At 45.3% G+C, this 24,625-nt stretch overlaps 1 protein-coding gene across 1 annotated transcript in view; it reads right to left on the reverse strand.

Annotated features, from left to right (window-relative positions):
- The window catches only part of LOC144690692 (interleukin-21 receptor-like), a 103,142-nt gene extending 80,027 nt beyond the window's left edge, over positions 1–23,115 (reverse strand). Inside the window, exons 1-4 of the mRNA XM_078558439.1 lie at positions 22,995–23,115; positions 20,733–20,814; positions 13,422–13,536; positions 120–319 (exon numbers count right to left, since the gene is read on the reverse strand). Of these exons, the coding sequence (XP_078414565.1) occupies positions 120–319; positions 13,422–13,536; positions 20,733–20,802 (385 nt within the window). The 5' untranslated portion in view covers positions 20,803–20,814; positions 22,995–23,115. The remainder of the gene's footprint in view (positions 1–119; positions 320–13,421; positions 13,537–20,732; positions 20,815–22,994) is intronic.
- Positions 23,116–24,625: the final 1,510 nt, after the last annotated feature.

Genomic DNA, 24,625 nt, shown 5'->3' on the forward strand with positions numbered 1-24,625 from the left:
TGATGGAACAGGCTAAATGTGAAAAGGGTTTTATTCCCCAACAACACTGCTGCCTCAGACATGAACTCTTGAGATGACCAATCCATCTAATAGTGACAACGTTGTGCTTTCACACTTACCGTTTTGTGCTGTATTGAAGTAAGGGCATTCCTCACTGTACTCCTCTTTCCCTTCGGTTTTCACTTTGATGCTGATGGTGTAATTTTCCGATGTAATTCCTATATCTTGATAGAGTTCGCACTCGCATTCGGTGAGACCCTTATCCACATCAGAACAGGATGTCACATTTAGATTGCAGGAAATCTTCTCACCATCCAGCCTAGAGTTGAAAATAGGAAGAAATGGCACATGATTTGCAGTCTAATAGGGGAGCTCCATAATGAGCATGGCACTGATCCAGAACACATCAGGCTGATTCCGGGTACAATACCCAGTCATAGAGTCATATAGTCATAGAGGTCTACAGCACAGAAAAAGGCCCTTCAGCCCATCGAGTCTGCGCCAGTCAAACAAGTACCTAACTATTCTAATCCCATTTTCCAGCACTAGGCCTATAGCCTTGTATGCTATGGCATCGCAAGCGCACATCCAAATACTTCTTAAATGTTTTGAGGGTTTCTGCCTCTACCACCCTTTCAGGCAATGAGTTCCAGATTCCCACCACCCTCTGGGTGAAAAAATTATTCCTTACATCCCCTCTAAACCTCCTGCCCCTTACCTTGAATCTATGACCTCTGGTTATTGATAACTCCACCAAGGGGAAAAGTTCCTTCCTGTCTACCCTATCAATGCCCCCCATAATTTTATACACCTCAATCATGTCCCCCCTCAATCTCCTCTGCTCCAGAGAAAATAACCCCAGTCTATCCAATCTCTCCTCATAACTAAAACTCTCCAGCCCAGGCAACATCCTGGTAAATCTCCTCTGCACTCTCTCTAGTGCAATCACATCCTTCCTATAATGCGGATTCCTGAACTGCACGCAATACTCTAGCTGTGGCCGAACCAGCGTTTTATACAGTTCCAGAATAACCTCCCTGCTCTTATATTCTATGCCTCAGCTAATAAAGGCAAGTATCCCATTTGCCTTCTTAACCACCTTATCTACCTGTTCCGCTACCTTAAGGGACTGGTGGACATGTACACCAAGTCCCTCTGATCCTCGGTACTTCCCAGGGTCCTACCATTCATCGTGTATTCCCGTGCCTTGTTTGTCCTGCCCAAGTGCACACTTATCCAGATTAAATTCCATTTGCCACTGATCAGCCCATCTGACCAGCCCATCTATATCCTCCTGTAATCTAAGGCTATCCTCCTCATTATTTACCATCCCACCAATTTTCGTGACATCCGCGAACTTACTGATCAACCCTCCTACATTCAAGTCTAAATCATTTATATATACCACAATCAGCAAGGGACCCAAGACAGATCCCTGTGGAAACCCACTGGACACAGGCATCCAGTCACAAAAACACCCCTCGAACTTCACCCTCTGCTTCCTGCCACTCAGCCAATTCTGGATCCAATTTGCCAAATTGCCTTGGATCCCATGGGCTCTTACCTTCATTATCAGTCTCCCATGCGGGACCTCATCAAAAGCCTTGCTGAATGTCCAAGTCGACTATGTCAAATGCATTGCCCTCATCTACACACCTGGTCACCTCTTCGAAAAATTCAATCAAATTGGTCAGACATGACCTCCCCTTAACAAAACCTTGCTGACTGTTCTTGATTAATCCCTGCCTCTACAAGTGTAGATTAATTCTGTCCCTCAGAATTGCTTCCAATAGTTTCCACACCACTGAGGTTAGACTGACTGGCCTGTAGTTCCCTGGTTTATCCCTTCCTCCCTTCTTGAATAATGGTACCACATTGGCTGTCCTCCAGTCCTAAGGCGCCTCTCCTGTGGCCAGAGAGGTATTGAAAATTATTGCCAGCACCCCTGCTATCTCCTCCCTTGCCTCACTCAACAGCCTAGGGTAAATTTCATCCAGGCCTGGAGATTTATCTACTTTTAAGCCTGCCAGGCCACTTAGAACCTCCTCCCTTTCTATGCTAATTTCCTTAATTATATCACAGTCCTTCTGCCTGATTTCCATACCCACGTCATCCCTCTCACTTGTGAACACCAACACAAAATATTCATTTAGAACCTTACCTATGTCTTCTGGCTCCACACACAAATCACCCCTATGGTCCTTAATGGGCCCTACTCTTTCCCTAGTTATGCTCTTACTCTTAATGTACTTGTAAAATAACTTTGGATTTCCTTTTATTTTACCTGCCAATGTTTTTTCATGCCCCCTTTTTGCTCTCCTAATTTCCATTTTAAGTTCCCCCCTACACATTCTATACTCCAACAGTCAGTTGGGATCTCAAGCAAGAGATGGTATTGGTTCTGGTACTGGGTACTCCAGAGCCTGAAACTAATTCCCAGAGGGATTCTGCATCCTGATCACTATCCAGTATTCCTTGCTGGAAGGTGTGTGGACCTAGAGTGAGGGCAGCATCAGACTTAGTTATGACCCTGCCACTCCAACAACATATCTAAACTCAGACATGAAGAATGGCCAGCAAAGAAAAAAACTTGCACTTATATAGTGCCTCTCATGACCAAAGTGCCACATCACAATCAAATGCTTTGGAAGTTATTATTGTAATGCAAGAAATGTAGCAGCCAATTCGTCCATAAACTGCAATGATCTGATAATATGTTTTCGTAAAGTTTTTTGAGGAGCATATATTGACAAAGGCTCTCCTTTGCATAATTTGTTTGATATGTGTATCTTCACACTCTTTTCTCGCTCGGAGAATGAAGTGTTAGAAGGTTTTTGTAGGCTGATATTAAACCTGCTTTGAGCTGTGCCAAAGTTCCTCCCTTGGCCAGCAAGTCCTGGGGCAGAAATTTTTGGATGGCAGAGTTTCCCATCCTGCCACCAGAAAAGTCGACGGGGAACTCACTCCCACTCATGGCGACTGCCTGACAGCCAATGTGGAGCATTAATTGGCTAGAGGTGGGCCTTCCACCTGCTCTATCTTAGGAGGACGTCCTGTCTCAGACAGCTGCTGGCCATCTGTCAATCGCTCTCCAGTCCCAGCAGCCCCACTGGAAGTGGTTGCCAATGTTGGGACTACACCAAGTCCTTTTACTTTTATTCATTCACAGGATGTGGGCTTCGCTGGCTGGGCCAGCATTTATTGCCCATCCCTAGTTGCCCTTGAGAAGGTGGTGGTGAGCTACCTTCTCGAACTGCTGCAGTCCATGTGGTGTAGGTACACCCACAGTGCTGTTAGGAACGGAGTTCCAGGATTTTGACCCAGCAACAGTGAAGGAACAGTGATATATTTTCAAGTCAGGATGGTGAATGACTTGGAGAGGGATTTCCAGGTGGTGGTGTTCCCATCTATCTGCTGCCCTTGTCCTTCTAGATGGTAGTGGTCTTGGGTTTTGAAGGTGCTGTCCAAGGAGCCTTGGTGAATTCTTGCAAAACATCTTGTAGATGGTATACACTTACACACTGCTGTGCGTCAGTGGTGCAGCGAGTGAATGTTTGTGGGTGTGGTGCCAATCAAATGGACTGCTTTGTCCTGGACAGTGTCAAGCCTCTTGAGTGTTCTGGGAGCTGCACTCATCTAGGCAGGTGGGGAGTATTCCATCACACTTCAGACTTGTGCCTTGTAGATGGTGAACAGACTTTAGGGAGTCAGGAGGTGGGTTACTCGTCACAGGATTCCTAGCCTCTGACTTGCTCTTGTAGCCACAGTATTTGTATGGCTAGCCCAGTTCAGTTTCTGGTCAATGGTAACCCCCAGGTTCTGTTCTGTGGAAGGGTCATGAGGACTCGAAACGTCAACTCTTTTCTTCTCCACCGATGCTGCCAGACCTGCTGAGTTTTTCCAGGTAATTCTATTTTTGTTTTGGATTTCCAGCATCCGCAGTAGTTTTTTGTTTGTAACCCCCAGGATGTTGAAAGTGGGAGATTCAGTGATGGTAATGCCATTGAACATCAAGGGGTGATGGTTGGATTCTCTCTTGTTGGAGATGGTCATTGCCTGACACTTGTGGCGCAAATGTTACTTGCCACTTGTCAGCCCAAGCCTGGATATTGTCTAGGTCTTGCTGCATTTGGACATGGACTGCTTCAGTATCTGAGGAGTTGCAAAAGGTGCTGAACATTGTGTAATCATCAGCGAACATCCCCACTTCTGACCTTGTGATTGAAGGAAGGTCATTGATGAAGCAGTTGAAGATAGTTGGGCCAAGGTCACTACCCTGAGGAACTCCCATGGTAATGTCCTGGAGCTGAGATGTGGTTGACCTCCAACAACCACAACCATCTTCCTTTGTGCTAGGTATGACTCTAACAAGTGGAGAATTTTCCCCTTTGATTCCCATTGACCCCAGTTTTGCTAGGGCTTCTTGATGTGATACTCGGTCAAATGCTGCCTTGATGTCAAGGGCAGTCACTCTCACCTCACCTCGGGAGTTCAGCTCTTTTGCCCATGTTTGAAGGCTGTAATGAGGTCAGAAGCTGGCACTGACGGAACCCAAACTGATAATCAGTGAGCAGGTTATTGCTAAGCAAGTGCTGCTTGATAGCACTGTTGATGACCCCTGCCATTACTTTACTGATGATCGAGAGTAGACTGATGGAGCGGCAATTGGCCGGGTTGGATTTGTCCTGCTTTTTGTGTACAGGACATACCTGGGCAATTTTCCACATTGCTGGGTTGATGCCAGTGTTGTAGTTGTACTGGAACAGCTTGGCTAGGGGTGCGGCAAGTTCTGGTGCACAAGTCTTCAGTACTATTACTGGAATATTGTCAGGGCCCATGGCCTTTGCAGTATCTAGTGCCTTCAGCCGTTTCTTGATATCACATGGAGTGAATCGAACTGGCTGAAGACTGACCTCTGTGAAGCTGGGGACCTCCTGGGGAGGCCGAGATGGATCATCCACTCAGCACTTCTGACTGAAGATTGTTGCAAATGCTTCAACCTTACCTTTTGCACTGCTATGCTGGGCTCCTCCATCATTGAGGATGGGATAATTGTGGAGCCTCCTCCTCCAGTGAGTTGTTTAATTGTCCACCACCATTCAGAACTGGATGTGGCTGGACTGCAGACTTAGATCTGATCCGTTGGTTGTGGGATCACTTTGCTGCTTATGCTGTTTGGCACGCAAGTAGTCCTATGTTATAGCTTCACCAGGTTGACACCTCACTTTTAGGCATACCTGGTGCTGCTCCTGGCATGCCCTCTTGCACTCTTCATTGAACCAGGGTTGATACCCTGGCTTGCTGCTAATGGTAGAGTGGGGGATATGCTGGGCCATGAGGTTACAGATTGTGTTCAAGGACAATTCTGCTGCTGCTGATGGCCCACAGCGCCTCATGGATGTCCAGTCTGGAGTTGCTAGATCTGTTCAAAATCTATCCCATTTAGCATGGCGATGGTGCTACACAACGTGATGGATGGTATCCTCAATGTGAAGGTGGGACTTTGTCTCCACAATGACTGTGTGGTGGTCACTCCTACCGATACTGTCATGGACAGATGCATCTGCAGGGAGGTCAGTGAGGATGAGGTCAAGCATGTTTTTCCCTCTTGTTGGTTCTCTCACCACCTGCCGCAGACCCAGTCTAGCAGCTATGTCATTTAGGACTCGGCCAGCTCGGTCAGTAGTGGTGCTACTGAGCCACTTTTGGTGATGGACATTGAAGTTCCCCACCCAGAGTACATTCTGTGCCCTTGCCACCCTCAGTGCTTCCTCCAAGTGATGTTCAACATGGAGGAGCACTGATTCATCAGCTGAGGGAGGGCGGTACGTGGTAATCAGCAGGAGGTTTCTTTGCCCATGTTTGACCTGATGCCATGAGACTTCATGGGGTCCGGAGTCGATGTTGAGGACTCCCAGGGCAACTCCCTCCTGACTGTATACCAATATGCCGCCACCTCTGCTGGGTCTATCCTGCCAGTGGGACAGGACATACCCAGGGATGGTGATGGTGGAGTCTGGGACATTATCTGTAAGGTATGATTCCGTGAGGATGACTATGTCAGGCTGTTGCTTGACTAGTCTGTGAGACAGCCCTCCCAATTTTGGCACTAGCCAGTAAGGACTTAGAAAGGATGGCTTTGCCGTTGCCATTTCCGGTGCCTAGGTCGATGGAGGTGGTCCGTCCGGTTTCATTCCTGTTTTGTGTCTTTGTAGCGGTTTGTTAAAACTGAGTGGCTTGCTAGGCTATTTCAGGGGGCATTTAAGAGTCAATCACATTGCTGTGGGTCTGTAGTCACATGTAGGCCGGACCAGGTAAGGACGACAGATTTCCTTCCTTCAAGGACATTAGTGAACCAGATGGGTTTTTACAACAATCGACAATGGTTCCTACAGAACAAAGTGCTGGGAGCCCAGAATGCAGACAATTCTGGGGGTCTCTTGGTGGGGCCAGGAGAGGAGGCTCTGGTGGGAGGCTGGGGGTGGGGGAGAAGAGGGGTAGGGACTGGGTTGCAAAGGGCAAGGAGGGGAAGGGACACCAGGGTGACAGGCCTTGTGGGTGGGGGGGAGCCTGTTGGAAAAGGAGGCCAGTGAAGAAGGTACTCCCCCACCACTTTCTGCATAAGCCCAAACAGGCTAACCTGCCGGGCTTCACACCCCGATCTCTGACCTCCCCACACTGGCCTAAAAATTGGGGCCATAAAATCATTGTCAGGTTAGGGTTAGGTGGGTCGGCGGCAGGACATTCGCCCGCATAATTTTATGGGCCCCCTCTCACCCCCACCCCAGCCTGCAAACCTGTCAATGTCTTATTAATTACATCATTAAGGCTTAATGGCAATTACATTGTTAAACAGTTGATGGCTATTTATACACCTATAAATGGGGATAGCTGGGACACTGGGGTGTTGGAATAGTGTTCACTGTGGACTAAATCAATAAACTCTCTCCAGCAAAGAAAGCAGCTGTGCCTTAGCTTTAACTTCACCAACCAGCATGGATCCATTAACAAACCTGGCAGTGGGGGACTTTAAAGTTCTGCTCCTGGAGTGGGACTTTAACCCAGGGACTTCCACTTCAGAGGAAGAAGCACTACCAAGTGAACCACTAAGGTCCTTCTTTGCATAGCGAAATGGGGTCTTTTACGTCCACCCAAGAGAGCTGACATGGCTTATCCAAAAGTGGATACCTCCAATAGTGCAGCACCCACAAAATCACAGTGCAGAAGAGGCCCTTCGGCCCCTCGAGTCTGCATCGACACGTGAGAAACACCTGACCTACCTACCTAATCGCATTTACCAGCACTTGGCCCATAGCCTTGAATGTTATGATGTGCGAAGTGCTCATCCAGGTACTTTTTAAAGGATGTGAGGCAACCCGCCTCCACCACTCTCCCAGGCAGTGCATTCCAGATTGTCACCACCCTCTAGGCAAAAAGGTTTTTCCTCACATTCCCCCTAAACCTCCTGCCCCTCACATTGAACTTATGCCCCTTGTGACTGACCCTTCAACTAAGGGGAACAGCTGCACCCTATCCACCCTGTCCATGCCCCTCATAATCTTGTACACCTCGATCAGGTCGCCCCTCAGTCTTCTCTGCTCCAACAAAAACAACCCAAGTCTATCCAACCTCTCGTCATAACTTAAATGTTTCATTCCAGGCAACATCCTGGTGAATCTCCTCTGCACCCCCTCCAGTGCAATCACATCCTTCCTATAATGTGGCGACCAGAACTGCACACAGTACTCCAGCTGTGGCCTCACCAAGGTTCTATGCAACTCCAACACGACCTCCCTACTTTTGTAATCTGTGTCTCGATTGATAAAGGCAAGTGTCCCATATGCCTTTTTCACTGCCCCACTAACATGCCCCTCCACCTTCAGAGATCTATGGACACACACGCCAAGGTCCCTTTGTTCCTCAGAACTTCCTAGAGCCATGCCATTCATTGAATACTTCCTTGTCAAATTACTCCTTCCAAAGTGTATCACCTCACACTTTTCAGGGTTAAATTCCATCTGCCACTTATCTGCCCATTTGACCATCCCGTCTATGTCTTCCTGTAGCCCAAGACACTCAACCTCACTGTTAACCACCCGGCCAATCTTTGTGTCATCCGCAAACTTACTAATCCTACCCCCCACATAGTCATCTATGTCATTTATATAAATGACAAATAATAGGGGACGCAGCACAGACCCCTGTGGTATGCCACTGAACACAGGCTTCCAGTCATTAAAGCATCCTTCTGTCATCAACCTCTGCCTCCTACAACTAAGCCAACTTTGAATCCACCTTATCAAATTACCCTGTATCCCATGTGCCTTTGCCTTCTTCATAAGTCTCCCATGCGGGACCTTGTCAAAGGCTTTGCTGAAATCCATATAAACCATATCAATTGCACTAGCCTGATCTACGCACCTGGTCACCTCCTCAAAAAATTCAATCAAATTTGTTAGGCATGACTTCCCTTTGACAAAGTCATGCTGACTATCCCTGATCAAAACTTGCATCTCCAAATGGAGATAGATTCTCTCCTTCAGAAATTTTTCCAATAGTTTCCCTACCACTGACGTGAGACTCACTGGCCTGTAGTTCCCTGGCTTATCTCTAAAGCCTTTCTTAAATAGCGGAACCACATTAGCTGTTCTCAAGTCCTCTGACACCTCCCCCGTGGCCAGAGAGGAATTAAAAATTTGGGTCAGAGCTCCTGCGATCTCCTCCCTTGCCTCCCTCAGCAGTCTGGGACACAAATCATCCGGACCTGGAGATTTGTCCATTTTAAGCCTGCCAACACCTCCAATACCTTGTCATTCCCTATATCAATTTGCTTAAGAACCTCGCAGTCTCTCTCCCCAAGTTCGATACCTTCATCCTCATTCTCTTGGATGAAGACGGACGTGAAGTATTCATTCAACACTCTAGTGATCTCCTCTGGCTCCACCCATACATTGCCCCCTTGGTCCCTTATGGGCCCTACTCTTTCCCTGGTTATCCTCTTTCCATTGATATACTTATAGAATTTCTTGGGATTTTCCCTACTTTTACCAGCCAGAGCTTTCTCATATCCCCTCTTTGCTTTCCTAATTGCTTCCTTAAGCTCCACTCTGCACTTTCTGTACTCCACTAATGCCTCTGCTGATTTGCTTCCCTTGTACCTGCTAAAAGCCTCTCTTTTCCTTCTCATCGTAACCTGAATATCTCTGGTCATCCATGGTTCTCTGGGCTTGTTACTCCTTCCTATCACCCTAGCGGGAACATGTTGAGCCTGTACCCTCCCCATTTCCTTTTTGAACACCCCCCACTGCTCCTCTGTAGATTTACCCATAAGTAGCTGTTCCCAGTCTACCTTGGCCAGATCCTGCTTTATTTTACTAAAATTCACTCTCCCCCAATCCAAAACATTTTTTTGCAACTTGTCTATTTCTTTGTCCATAACAAACTTAAACTGTGCCATGTTGTGGTCGCTGTCACTAAAATGCTCCCCCACCACAACCTCAGCCACCTGTCTGGCTTCATTCCCCAGAATTAGGTCCAGCACTGCGCCGTCCCTTGTTGGAACCTGTACATATTGACCTAAAAAATTCTCCTGTACACATTTCAAGAAATCCACTCCATCCAAGCCCTTAACACTATGTCTATCCCAATTAATGTTGGGAAAGTTGAAATCACCTAATATAATTACCCTATTGTTATTGTTTTACACACCTCCACAAATTGTGCACATATTTGCTCCTCAATTTCCCACTGACTATCTGGGGGTCTATAATAAACACCTAATAATGTGGTTGCCCCTTTTTTATTCATAAGCTCTACCCACAAAGCTTCATTTGATACCCCCTCCAAGATACATCTCTCCTTACTGCAGTAACGACCTCTTAACTAATAATGCAACGCCTCCTCCTCTTTTACCCTCTCCCCTGTCTTGCCTGTAGATTCTATATCCCGGAATGTTGAGCTGCCAATCCTGCCCTTCCCTCAACCTCGTCTCTGTGATGGCTACTATATCACAATTCCACATGTCAATCCCCACCCTTAACTCATCCGTTTTACCTGTAATACTCCTGGCATTAAAGTAGAGGCCATCCAGCCTTGCCTTACTCCCTTGAAGCTTATTGCAGCTGTACTCCCTCTGACTTGATTGTTTTACTGTATTATGATGTGTCCCTATTCTGCTAACATTCTGTGTCCCCTCCCCCTGCCAAATTAGTTTAAACTCCTCCCAACAGCACTAGCAAACACACCCGCAAGGATATTAGTCCCGCTCTGGTTCAGATGTAGACCGTCCTGCTTGTACAGGTCCTACCTTCCCCAGAAACGGTCCCAGTGATCCAGGAATCTAAAACCCTCCCTCCTGCACCAACTCTTAAGCCAAGTATTCATTTGTGCTATTCCCCTATTTCTGAGCTCGCTAGCACGTGGCACTGGGAGTAATCCAGAGATTACAACCCGAGAGGTCTTGCTTTTTAGTCTACTGCCTAACTCCCTGAATTCTTGATGCAAGACCTCATCCCTCTTTCTACCTATGTCATTGGTACCAACATGTACCATGACCTCTGCCTTATCATCCTCCCCTTCAGGATGCCCTGCAGCCATTCAGTGACATCCCGAACCCTGGCACCAGGGAGGCAACATGCCATCCTGGAGTCACGTTGACGGCCACAGTCGTGACTCAATACTGCTTGAATTATGGGCTCAAGTCTCATCGGACCTGACCCCATAACTTCCTGAGTCTAAGACAAGTGCGCTACTCACTGAAACATAACTGACATAGTGGTGGAAAGCAGCACTGAATTCAGCTGGAATAGGTTGCAAAAAAGTGATAGTAAACTAAAATAGCAAGTGATGTGGTAGGGACAGTGAGACTCAGTGGGAAACTTTATTTCTTTTTCAAGTTCAATAGAGTTATTATCTGAGTAATGAAACAACTCCCAAAAATACTCAAAAAAATCTTATAGTAGTACAAACAGCTTGAAATAAAACCTTTTCAAAAATGACCTGGGGAGACTGGAAATTCCCCAGGGCCACAGAACTGTAAAATGGTCTTATGTCGATTTGTATTTTAAGCCCGAATAAGTCAGTGGAATGTTTAGTGATGTCACTTTATTCATATGACATTGCACTGCGGCAAATTTCTGTTATTCTTTTCACCAGTGGTTCGCTATGCAAGTTTTACAATTCTATTTATACTAGATACAGAGAGAGGGCTTGAGCGGGAGTGACTGCGCTGCAATCTCCACACCACAATAACATTAACTCTGCACAGAATATACTTCAAACACAGCTCCAGATCTCAGGGGAAACCACAACGTCTGAGCTCAGACATCCAAGTAGTCAGCCTGACTTCAAAGACATTCACAGCTCAGTCTGTCTACTGAGCTTTCTCTATACCTGATGTTCTGCCCATCAACAGCCTGTGTGTCCATTTGTTCTCTATCTAGTTCTGTTTCCATCCACTCACTTGCCTGTCATCTCTTGCTTTCTCTTGCTGTCTCTTTCCCTCTGTCTAACTATCATTCTGTTGCTCTCTGTTGATTCATTCTCCCTCCTATCTGTCTTAGTCAGTCCCTCTCCATATTTGTGCCTGGCCCCATCTCAATCCAACTAGCCAACTCCACCATCCCCCTTTACATCTGCCTGTTTCCCTCTCCAGCTGGTCCCTCTGTTTCACTGTCCTTCACTCTCAATCTGTCCTTCTCCCTCTTTCTGTCTCTCGAATTATCTGCCCCCACTCTCAATCCATCTCTCTCATTCTGTGGCTTTAACCCATTCTTCTCAATTTCAAAGCTGTGAATCCCTTTATCCCACTCTGACTCCCTTTCCTGCTACACTGTTGCCTCTAAAACCAAATTTAGTGTCACTGCTTCCTGCTTTACCTTGTCTTCTCCTTTTCCTTACAATCTTGGTGATGTCTTCAGCCCATTACCTGGTGTCTTGTGTGGCTGTGCCCATCCGCTGATGCTGTCCTGCGCTGCATGTGTCGGCCTTCCCCTGGTGCCCTATACTCTGGTACTGGGCTGTTCCACTGCTGTCCAGCACTGTGGAGCATGACCCTTCCCCTGGTTACCAGCACGTTTGGGCTGGGTCTTTTCCTTGGTGCCCTTTGCCATATGTCTGGGCTCTCTCCGTGGTGCCATGTGAGACTGGACCCTTTCTCTGGTGTCCTTCCTTGTGGGGCTGGGGCTCTCCCCTAGTTCCCTGTGTGCTTGGCAACTTCCCCAGTGCCCTGCACTCTGGAGCTGGGCCCTTCCCTACTGGCCTGCACAGTGGTAGTAACATTTCCTCTGGTACTCACCCTGTGGAACTGGATCATTTTCTGGTGTGATGCACTTTGGGGGTCAGCACTTCCCCTGATATCCTGCGCTGTGGGACTGTGCTCTTCTGCTGGTGTCCAGTGGAACTGGGTCCTTTGCCTGTTGCCCTGCCTTTGAGACTGGACTCTTTCACTGGTACCCTTTCTTGGGTGCGCTACCATGTGGACCTGCCCCTAGAACCTCATCATATTGCGTCCTTCCTCTGCTTTGCCATTCTATGAGATTGGGCCATCACTTGGTACCCTGTGGAACAGGGAAAATTTGGGACTGGCCCCTTCACCTGGAAGGATGAGTTTGATGGACTGAAAAGTTACATTTACCTGTGGTGCACATGTTCGTTTTCACACATGTTCAACTTACTGTTAAATTTAACAAACATTTTCATCAGCAGCTTGTGACTCTGGGAATCTGTTACTATGAAAGATTTGCTGCTACCTTTGCTGTCAGCATGTATGATGATGTAAGAGCGTATGAATTAGCAGTCAGTGATGTAAGAGCAAACAATTTAACAGAGTGTGATGTACGAGTGAGTACTGTAACAGCTGGTGGTACAAAAGCATGCGATGTAACAATGAATGACGTAACAGTGAGTGACACGAAAGCGTGTGACATGAGTGAGTGAAATAACAGTAAGTGACATAAGAATGAACGATGCAAGTGTGCGCTATGTAACAGTGAATGAAATAACAGCCAGTGATATAAAAAAGAGTGAACGATGCAAGAGCAGGTGATGTAACAGCTGGTGATGAAATGCAAATGTTGCAACAGCAAGTGATACAATGCTGAAAGATGTAAGACTATGGAATGTAATAGTGAGTGAGGTAAGAGCGAGCGGTGTAACAGCAAGTGGCGTAGGTGTGAGCGGTGTAGGTATGAGTGGTGTAGGTATGAGTGGTGTAGGGACGAGCAGTGTAGGAATGAGCGGTGTAGGAGCGAGTGGTGTAGGAATGAGTGGTGTAGGAGCGAGCAATATAAGAGCAAGTGATGTAAGAGCGAATGATGTAAGTAATGATGTGAAGTGTGTGATTTGTTTGTTATTTGGTTTCAATTTTGCTTCACTATGTCACAGATCACCAAAGATGCAACTTTGAATAATTCTATACTTACGATGCTGCAGTAAGATGGTACGAAACTCCAGGCTCCTGTGGAGCTGTAACTCTCCAGATGCATGTTATGTGCTGCAAGTAGTCGGTGACACAGGTTAGGTCATCACAACCTGTAGCTTGGAAGAGATTATTGGAATAAGATGTTATTAATGGGTGGGGCGGGGAGGGGGGGTTAACTCCTCTATATATATTGACTCATTCTGGATACAGCTTCCTCCCTCAACTCACACCATAGATGTGGAAGATCCATTGCTGTTTGTGAGAGCTTGCTGTGCCTAAGATGGCTGCTGCATTTGTCAACATGACAACATTCACTACAACTTATTGTATGTGTGAAGCCCAAGAAGTTAAGGGCTTTATACAGATTAAAGTATTTCATTAAAATTAACCTTTCTCTGTAATTGTTACAAGCAGCACATGAATTAGTTACTTAAATATTTTTTTACAAGTTGTAAGACTCAAGTGCTGGCATCAACATCCCCCATCTTGAACACTGTTCCCTAGAGCATTGGGCTTGGTCCTCAACCATGACTGAAGTGAATTATGGTGATCCTGTTGGGTTCATTACTCCCTTGTCTGTGTGATTGGTCATTTACTGGGAGCTCCTTCAGCATAAGGGTCATAGAATTTTACAGCAGAGAAGGAGGCCATTCAGTCCATCAAACCTGTACTGAATCCCTGAAATAAATATCCAATTAGTCCCATTCCTTTGCCCTTTCCCCATTTGGTCCATTACACCTTAGATGGCTCTTTGAAAATAGGTATCCTGTGTCCCATTGATTTGAATAGATTTAACATTGTTTCCTTACTTTAACATCCTTCCCCAATCCATATATCGAGGATCCTATATGCTTTAGAAAAAGAGTGTTATCAACATGTTCTTCCACTTTTAAAGATTTGTGTACCTGACCCCATCAGTCTCTGCTCCTTTAGAGTTTTATCATTTGGTATATATTTCATCTCCTTACTTACATTTCACTGCATTAAATTTAATATGCCTTCTATATTTCCCTGTCAAACATTTATCCCTTAACCAACATTGTTCAAACATGATCTGGTCCTTTATCTCATTGTCATTTGTAGCAGTTTGCTGTGTGAAAATAGGTTGATGTGATTGTCCTAAACAACACTTCAAAAGTACTTAATTGGCTGTGAAGTGCTTTAGGACATCCTGAGGATGTCAATGATCCTGTATGAACAGAATTTTTTTCTTTATCTGTCCAATCTTCACAGTTAACCATGCTCTTTATTCTCCTGTATACCCCCTCTGCCCAAGTCCAGATCATTTATCTATATTGAGAAGAGCAATCCTGTTAACACTGACCCTGGGTGTCTGAAAAACATGTATTAACCACTAGTGTTTGTTGTCCTCTAACTTACTTCCTACCCATGCTGCCCATTCCTTCTATATCGTATAGCTTGCTTTTAACAAGTCTCCAAGGTGACACCTTATCAAATTCCTTTTCAAAACCCATGTCCACTGCATTTTCTTTATCAATACACTCCATTATATCTTCAAAAAGCTCTAAATTTTGTTTATTCTTTTGCAGGATGTGGGCATTACTGACTAAGTCAGCATTTATTGCCGCTCTCTAATTGCCCTTGAGAAGGTGGTGGTGAGCTGCCTTCTTGAACTGCTGCAGTCCATGTGGTGTAGGTACACCCACAGTGCTGTTAAGGAGGGAGTTCCAGTATTTTGACCTAGTGACAGTGAAGGCCTAGGTAGATGCTGGGTAGTCCGTCCATTTTCATTCCTTATTGACTTTTCTATAGTGGATTTGATACAACTGAGCAGCTTGCTAGGCTATTTCAGAGGGCATTTAAGAGTCAACCACATTGCTGTGGGTCTGGAGTCACATGTAAGCCAGGCCAGGTAAGGATGGCAGATTTCCTTCCCTAAAGGGGATTAGTGAACCAGATAGGTTTTCACAACAATTGACAATGGTTTCATGGTCACCATTACTAAGTCTAATTTTTATTTTATTCCAGATTTATTAATTGAATGTAAATTCTACCAGCTGCCATGGTGAGATTTGATCCCCAGAGCATTAGCCTGTGAATCACAACTAGCTTTTTATAAATCAATTTTGGCTATCATTAATCCATGTCACTCTACGTTCCCAGCACATGTGACTCTTAAGGCTCCCAATCTTATGTTTAAGTGGGACTTTCAGTAGCAACAAAGTCACCCTGAAGGAATCATATTTGACTTTCTTCCACTTGCTCACTGAGTGGAAGCTGGGTGCATTAGCAAGACTGTCCGCAATGGATCATTCCATTGAAACTCTATCCTCAGCTCTCACATTTCTTACACCCGCTACTGCATCAGTGATTTCAGGGGAGTAGGAGAGAAGAGTGCAAGAGAGAAGTGTGCAAGTCAATTGTAGTGAGGCAATTTGAAGTTGGTTGAGGATTTTAGGCATCTGACTGGCCAGTCTCAGAGGGATTCCACTGACTCTCAATATTCAAAGCGCTGTTGTCAGTTCGAGGTTGAAGTGTGAGTGGAATTTTACCATAAAGTAACTGTGCAGGCTAGACCTCCGGTCACATACAAACATTGGCTTCTGAACCCGGCCTCACTTCAACACCTCATAGTTGACAGAGAGGGGCTAAATGTCAGATCATGTCCAATACTGCGGCTCAGATCCCAATTAGCTAATACTCCAGCTGGTTCACGCTTCTGCTGGCTCGTCCTCCTGCCTGCTCATGCCCCTACCCATACATGCCCCTGCCCGCTCATGCCCCAACCCAGCTCACACTCCTGCCCGGCTCACACACTCATGGGTCACAAGCCCACTCGTCACATGCCAGTCATTTGGAACAAAATGAAACTGAATTATTTTCTACTTGCTATTTAATGAATAACATTGTTGCTCTCTTCATCCCTACCAGGTTTTCTCCCCTGAAAGCACTGACTCACTGGGTTATATTTTCATAATGTCTGAAAGGACACCTTGCCCTACTGACCAGTTCCTCCCATGTGAATCTACTCTGAGTGTTGGGCTGCCCCATAATACACCCAACCATGATGCCTGATATCAATCCTGTTCATGCCTAATGGCTGCACATTCACTTTCTTTCCCACACTGTTCAACGAGCAGAGACGGAACCCCGACTGGATTTCTCCCTCCCTAATCAAGGGCACTGAGGCCAGTGACCCTGTCCCCATCACAACCCAGCTAAAATCAGATAGTTTGGAATAGAACCCAGGACCACCCCAGGGTGCAGAGTTAAAGTGCAGGCTGACTCAATGCACAAGGTTTTAAATGTTGTAGGTTGTAGGAGGTTGGAATTGCTGAGTGAGGGGAGGAATTTCACAGTTCTGAGGCCTTGGTGATGAATGAGCTGTAGTAGGAAACGGGGTAATAAGTTCTAATTTCATTGATGCTAGGGAGAGCCAGGAATGGGAGAGAAGTGCCTACCTAAACAAACCCAACGCAATCTAAATCTGCCTAAAGTGTGCATTTATTTTACAATTCCTGAGAAAACTAGCTGTGTTCTGGGAGGTGTCAGTGAGATGGCCTCAGATGTTGGAATCCTCCTCAGTTAATGCTCATAATTTTTCAGAGAGAACTTCTTTCACATTTCATTGCTTTCTAACTTCAATTCATTCATTCTAACTTTCTAACCGTTGACTTAAAGTAGTAAAGAAACTGAAGTCAAGGGGTGTCTGAGAGACAGTTGTGTCCTATATCCTTGTGAAGCCAGATTCCAGGTTCTGGACCAAAAATCTAGTGGTCATGAGTTCAAATCCCACCATTACAAATAATGAAGTTAAATTCAAATAATCTAATAGTTAATGGGCTGGCACCAAAAAAATGCATTTGAAATTTACTGGATTGGTGTAAAAACTTAACTTGCTCACCAATGTCCACCAGAGATGGGAACCGACTGTCCTTACCCAGTCTGAGCCTATATATGACTCTAGTCACACAGTGTGTGGATGATAGTTAATGTCTTGATGGAAACTAAGGATAAGTCATACATGAGGCCTTGCCAGTGTCACCCCAACCTTCAAAATAATACAAAAACTCAAACAAGATAAGATCAACAAACCATCCCTTTCTAACAGACCAACTTCACCTGCCCACTTTCTCTCCAAATTCCTCAACCTCACCAATAACCTTCTTACATTGCTCAATCCCACCGAACCCCCTTCTCTCCATTGCCTCAACTACACCTTTTTTTTTCATTCATTTACAGGATGTGGGTGTCACTGGCTAGGCCAGCATTTATTGCCCATCCTAATTGCCCTTGTTCAAAGGGCATTTAAGATTCAACCACATTGCTGTGGGTCCGGAGTCACATATTGGCCAGGCCAGGTAAGGATGACAAATTTCCTTCCCTAAAGGACATTAGTGAACCAGATGGGTTTTTACAACAATCGGCAATGGTTTCATAGTCATCATTAGACTTTTAATTCCAGATTTTTATTGAATTCAATTTCTACCATCTGCCGTGGCAGGATTCGAACCTGGGTCCCCAGAGCATTATCCTGGGTCCCTGGAATACTAGCCCAGTGACAATAACACTATGCCATTGCCTCCCCACCTAACCACCTTCGCCCATCTCCTTCAACACCACCTACCCATTTTCTCCCCATCTCCCTCAATATCACCTCTCCCCTTCTCCCCAAATATCTCAACTATACCTACCCGCCTTCTCCCATATCCCTTAATCCCAGCTACCCAACTTCTCCTCACATCCTCAGTCTCATCTCCCCTCTCTCTCTCTCTTCCCTCTCCAGAAAGGTATCCAATAATCTTCTGACCTAACTGGCTTTTTTTTCCCATAACATATTCGGCATTTGTTTTCCTGTTGCATGAAAGTGTTCCCAGACTTCCTTCTTAATTTGACTGCCCCATTTTCACTTATCTCACAAGATTTGAGCCCTTCACCACAGTGAATGAATGAATTGATCTCCTGTAGTGTCAACACAATTGACAGGTTAGCATTGTTTTTATATAAAATAACAAATATCCAGGAGTAAGTCACAGGCTGGAATCTAATTGAGGAGTTTAGGTAGTTTATATGTAGCATAATGGCTACCAAGAACACAGGAAATAGGAGCAGGAGTAGACCATAGGGCCCATCAAGTCTGCTCCATCATTCAATACGATCGTGGCTGATCTTGGGCTTCAACTCCATTTTCCCATCTGTTCCCCATATCCCTTAATTCCCTGAGAGACCAAAAATCTGTCTATTCCAGCCTTAAATGTATTCAATGATGGAGCGCCCACAACCCTCTAGCCTAGAGAATTTCAAAGATTAACAACACTTGAGTGAAGTGGTTTCTCCTCATCTCAGTCCTAAATGATTGGCCCCTTATCCTGAGATGAGGCCCGGGTGTTTTAGATTCCCTAACCAGTGGAAACATTCTCTCAGCGTCTACCCTATGAAAACCCCCTTAGAAATTTGTAGGTTTCAACGAGATCGCCTCTCATTCTTCTAAACTCCAGAGAATATAAGACTAATTTACTGAGCCTTTTATAATAGGACAACCCCCCTCATGCCAGGGACCAGCCTAGTGAACCTTCACTGTACCGCCTCCAGGGCAAGTATTTACTTTCTTAAATGTCGAGACCAAAACAGCACACAGTTTTCGAGCTGTGGTCTCACCAAAACCCTGAGCAACTGTAGCAAGACTTCTTTATTCTTGTACTCCAATCCCCTTGCAATATAGGCCAACATGCCATTCGTCTTCCTAATTGCTTGCTGTGCCTGCATGCTAACTTTCTGCATTCCTTGTACAAGCACACCCAAGTCTCTTTGAATATCAACACTTACAAGTTTCACACATTTTTAAAAAAATTCTGCTTTTCTATTCTTATATGCTCTATCTGCCATCTTGCTGCCTTAACCTGTCTATATCTCTTTGCAGCCTCTCTGTGTCCTCCCCACAGCTTACCTTCCCACCTCACTTGATATTATCAGCAAACCACCCAGGAGTGAGTTGCTGACGGGAATATAATCAAGGAGTTCAGGGGTTTCTATATAGAATAACAGATACCCAGGAGTGAGTTACAAGGTGGAATATAATCAAATTGTTTGGAGCTAGGTTGTGGGTTTATAAATAGAATAATATCCAGGAGTGAGTTACAGTGTGGAATCCAATGGAGGGGTTTAGGTGGTTTATGTATCGAATAGCAGATTCCCAGGAATGAAGTGCAAGCTGAAATATGGGTTTGTTGGGGTCTTTATATATAGAATAACAGATACCCAGGAGTGAGGGAAAGGAAAACAGAAAATGCTGGAAAAACTCAGCAGGTCTAGCAGTATCTGTGGAGGGAGAAACAGAGCTAACATTTCAAGCCCATGTGACACTTCTTTAAAGCTGGGGTGTTGCAGGAGTGAATTGCAGGCTGAAATATAATTGAGGAGTTTGTGGGGGTCTTTATATATAGAATAACAGATACCCAGGAGTTAGTTGCAGGCTGAAATATAATCGAGGGGATTTATATAGAGAGTTATGGATTCCCAGAGTGAATTAATGGCTGCAATATAATCAAGAGTTTTGGGGGTGGGGTTCAGGTTTACATATAGAATAATATCCAGGCTGGAATCCAATTAAGTGGTTTGGCAGGGGTTTAGAGAGATTAATGGGTTAATAAGTGTTGCACAAGCCAGACAGAATAATAATCTTGTTTGTTAAAAAAAGTGCTTGAGTCTATTATTGACTGAAGAGCATTGAATGGAGTAGAAATGTAATTTTCAGTTGAAGCACAAACATTGGTGCATTTTTTAAATTTGCGATTAATTAATTTGGGTGATAGAATTAACACATTGTGTTATTACAAAATTATCTGCCCAATGGGAACAGCGGGTAGAATTACTGAAAATTGTGGTGGTTTGGTTGTTGATTGTATAAATTAAGGTTATGTGTATACAGGTGGTGGGGAACTCATTGGACAATTACTTAAGCAGATATAAAGGGACACTTTGGTAGACTGCTGGTGGGTTGTAGAGTTAGGAGATATACATTTATAAAGTTTCACTTTCTGAATAAATCTAAAACTGAGCAAAGATTGATTTTGGTTTCCTCCTCCTCCAATTGGTTGTCAGAAGTTTAACATTGGTTACCACCCCATCCCCACTCTACATCATGTTGTTTGCAGGCCTCTGAGAGAGCAGGTCAGACCCCCTACATGTTTCAGGCAGAGGCTGCTTTGAAATTTGCTAATTTGGAACACCTCATCACACGAGGACCATGAACAGTCCTGGTAGCCCTGCAACAATCTCCCCACCTCTCCCCCACTGTTTACAGGATGGCACAATTGAAATTCAACGCAAAGTGCCATTAGTTTGAACTTACTGCATTGTGCCCGTCTACACAGGAGAAGAAGGAGCACTGTGGTCAGCAGGATCCTCCAGAGGCAGCTCATTGTGGGAACCTTCTGTGGAGGAGAAGCACCAGGTTTAACATCAGGGTCACTTGTCTGATGAAGTACAGGTCCGTCACTACACCACACACACCACGTATATAAGACAATGACTTACACTGAGATAAAACCACATACAGAACACATGTATTAACAAGCAGCAAAGAGAAGGCAGAATTTGGAAAGAAGTAGGGAGCACAGAGTTTGCAGGCAAGCATAAAGGTAGCAAAGGGAGATCATTTTTGAAGTGAGCTACATAAAATGGGGAGGGGTGTGGGCAGAGTTTACAGAGGATCCAGACTTGTATGTATGCAAATGTTGATAAAAGTCTGTGTATATTCACACACTGTTACAGGACTGTGTACATTCAACACTGATATAGGGCTGTGTACATTCACACACTGTTACAGGACTGTGTACATTCAACACTGATATAGGGCTGTGTACATTCACACACTGTTACAGGGCTGTGTACTTTCACGGATAATGAAAGAGCTGGTATCAGAAAGTGGAGCAGGCTGTGTGTGTGCATGAGCGGGTGCCAGTGTGTGAGCTAGTACCTGAGATTTGAGCCAGTTGTTTGTGCAAGTAGGAGCTGGTATCTGAGAGTGGGACAGATTGCATGTGTACGGTGAGGAGTTGGTGTCTAAGAGTGGGACATGTGTGTGTGAGATGAGGAGTTGGTATCTGAGAGTGGGACAGGTTGTGTGGATGACAGAGCTTGTTACTGTGGGTGTTTAGGTCCATTGACAGTGTTTACCATATTTATTAAGATTGTTTATCCCTAACATTGATCCTTCTTATAAAACTACTCCAACACATAGCACAATATATTATGGACAGTTCAGCAATCTTTACTGCCTAGTTGTATGTGCATGTCAGGCCCAATGTTCCTTCCACTGTTGATTACTTTATTTTGACATAAACCTGGAATAAAATGCTGTATTTGAAAGCTTGGATGAGAGCAGCAGAGGGCACTGGACATTGCTGTATTAGCTGCCAGAGTTACTCAGTATTGGTACTACAGCCAATCCTGGTTTTAATGGGGACTCAGCTGGTCTTGTGGCTCAGTGGGTAGTTATACTGTCGTTGAGCCAGAAGCTCCTGGTCCCAGGACCAAGCATTCCTTATGTGGTTCAAACACGTTGATATTCAACCTGCTGATCCTTTCCCATTATTCCCCAAAGGGGGTAAAGTTTGTGTGACAATATCAAATAATCCCCCCCCCCGCCCCCCCCACCAGTCCTGTGGCTTTTCAGGAAGTAATCCGCGGCCACCGCCGATTCTCCAACAGATAAACAATCATTGTGGCAACCGACTGATGCTGTTGGAAAGGATTCAATGAAGACACAGTAAAAAGAGATTTGTCCCTCTGATCTCTCATTCTGGCTGCTCTTCAATGCCGGCCCTCTCAGCAGGACATAGGGAGGGTCTGGCCCAGTCATCCCTTCTCCCGGTGCCTTTCGCAAAAACACCAAGTTACTCCGCTGTATAAAGAGCATTTCACAAGAGGCAGACTTCAACTGTCCGAAGAAACCCGTCCCAAAAACCCTCCCCCCAACCTCCAGTGAGTTCCTAACTATTTTCCCAGTTTTCTTTGGATCCCGGTTAGAATCAAGGCTGGAAATCCGGTATTCTTCCACAGGCATGGCTCAATCCGACAAATATTCCACAATTCGGTGATGAATATTCACTTAATGTTCTCTCTCTCTCTCTACGCTTGTCCTGTTTCACTTTTACAACCACTCTCAGAAAGCTCAACCTTGGCGTCAACTACCCTCCGCTCACTGAGACACCTGGGCCATCTCGGTGGACTTTACCCAAGCTTTACACAGCCTTGTTCCTTCATTTCAGTTTCTTAATGCGGACATTTGCTGGGTATCAGAGAGTGGGGAGTTTTTAAAAAAAAAATCCTCAGCTTCGAATCATTGTTGATTAAAACGTTACAGGACCCAAGCAGTTGATGATGCCTGTTTATAACGCAGGCTACATAATAATTCAGCTGGTTGGACCAAGGTTCTGAAATCAGAGGAATTACAGACTCTTGAGCGTTGTGAAAAAAAAAACAAGAAACTATGGTCAACAGCATTGGTTGTTGCGGTAAGAAGGCCGACTGGAAGTAAAGCCACATCCCATCTGCGAGCCAGTGGGTTTAGTCCTAACCCCACTTCAGTTTACCTCACTTTACCACTTACCAGCTTCACAGTCCTTGCTTAACGCCCAATCGGCCAGAAAATGGCACCTCACTCTTCGAGCCCGCTTTTTAGTTGCAGATTGTGACCCCAAAGGCATCTGTGTGACTGGATAGAAACAGCGGCTGTGTGCTGACGTCGTTGGATGGCCATTGTCTCCCTGGCAGAGTGTTGATGGGGTGGGGTGGGGGGGGAAAGGGAGGGGACTGGTCAGGTACTAGAAATAAAAACTGAACCCCATCCTTCAGATGACACGCTCGACACTACAATAAATAGATGGAACATTCAAATAAATCGTGAAGATCATTGACGTCACCTATTAAGAAAAGGTCAGGATGTGGTTTAAGGTTAAAAATGAGACACGTAGAGTCATAAGCCAGCTCAATCATCACCAGTCTCCGAGTCACTGGGCAGGAGGGGTTGAATTTTGACATTGTGGGGTTTCAAAGTTCGCAAAGTTTAAGGAAACATTCTTTAATTAAATTGTCATTTATGGTCTTCTAGTTATACTAAAATAATTCCTCTTTAACTCTGTAAACAAGGAAATATGTCCCTGGGAGTGGGAGAGGAGGGGGTCTAGTTATGATGTATTGGTACCATTTGCACTTAATCAAATCTTCAGCAATACCTCAAGGGGTTTCATCCCAGGCTAAACCATTGACATTTTAATGAGGGCTGATACGGTTGCCAGTCTGCGCACGGCACGATCCCACAAACAACAGCGATATGAAGGTGCCTGTTAATCTGGGTTTTTTTTTTGATAGGCTGTTGGTTGAGGGATGAATGCTGTCCGGGTCATCGTGGTGAAGCCACTAATGCTACCGATGGGGAATCTCCACAAGTGGTCAGCAAGAGAGTTACCACCAGAAGCTGTCAACAAATGGTGATCAGGTGAAATTACCCCTCCTCCATGAGGGAGCCTCTAGATTGTGCTGAGAAGATGCAGAAGGCTCTTTGTTTCTGGGCAGTATTAGTGTGGTGGGGTGAGTTAAAGCAAAACAGCTGCAGCTGGGGTGAAAACAAGAAACAACGACACAGAGGTTGCACTGAGGTTGCACTGAAAGATGATTCCGGCCCTGCAATACTTCAGTAACATCTACAGTAAAAAAAAACAAATGAAAGTACAGAAAATCGATTCACGATCTGCATCGTTCAGTGCTGCTCTCTGAAGCGGGACCGAATGACATCCACATCTCACTAAAGGCCTCTTCATACAACCTGAATGGTACTTTGCAGAGCGGGAACTCCTCATCCCTCCATGAGCGGATGCAATGTGACACGCACACACACACACACACAGGGCCCAGGAAAGTCCCGAGCTTCGATCTTCATACTTGACTGATCTGTGGAGTTGGCAGTGAAAGGGGAGGAACTTTCATTGACGGGAGATGAGAGAGGAACCAGGAATCCTGCTCCTGATCTCTAGCCAGGGACTCCAATTGGGAAGTATGTTGGGTGCGGTGATGGAGTGCTCCATGTTACGAGGCTAATAATTCAAATAATTCACTTTTACAAACCCACCATGGCAGTTTGATGATTTAAGTCATAGAATTATACAGCACAGAAACGGGGCCTTCGGCCCATCGTGTCCGTGCCGGCCATCAAGCACCTATCCTAATCCCGTTTTCCAGCAC

Source organism: Cetorhinus maximus, chromosome 15, assembly GCF_964194155.1.
Source record: "Cetorhinus maximus chromosome 15, sCetMax3.hap1.1, whole genome shotgun sequence".
Taxonomy (NCBI): domain Eukaryota; kingdom Metazoa; phylum Chordata; class Chondrichthyes; order Lamniformes; family Cetorhinidae; genus Cetorhinus; species Cetorhinus maximus.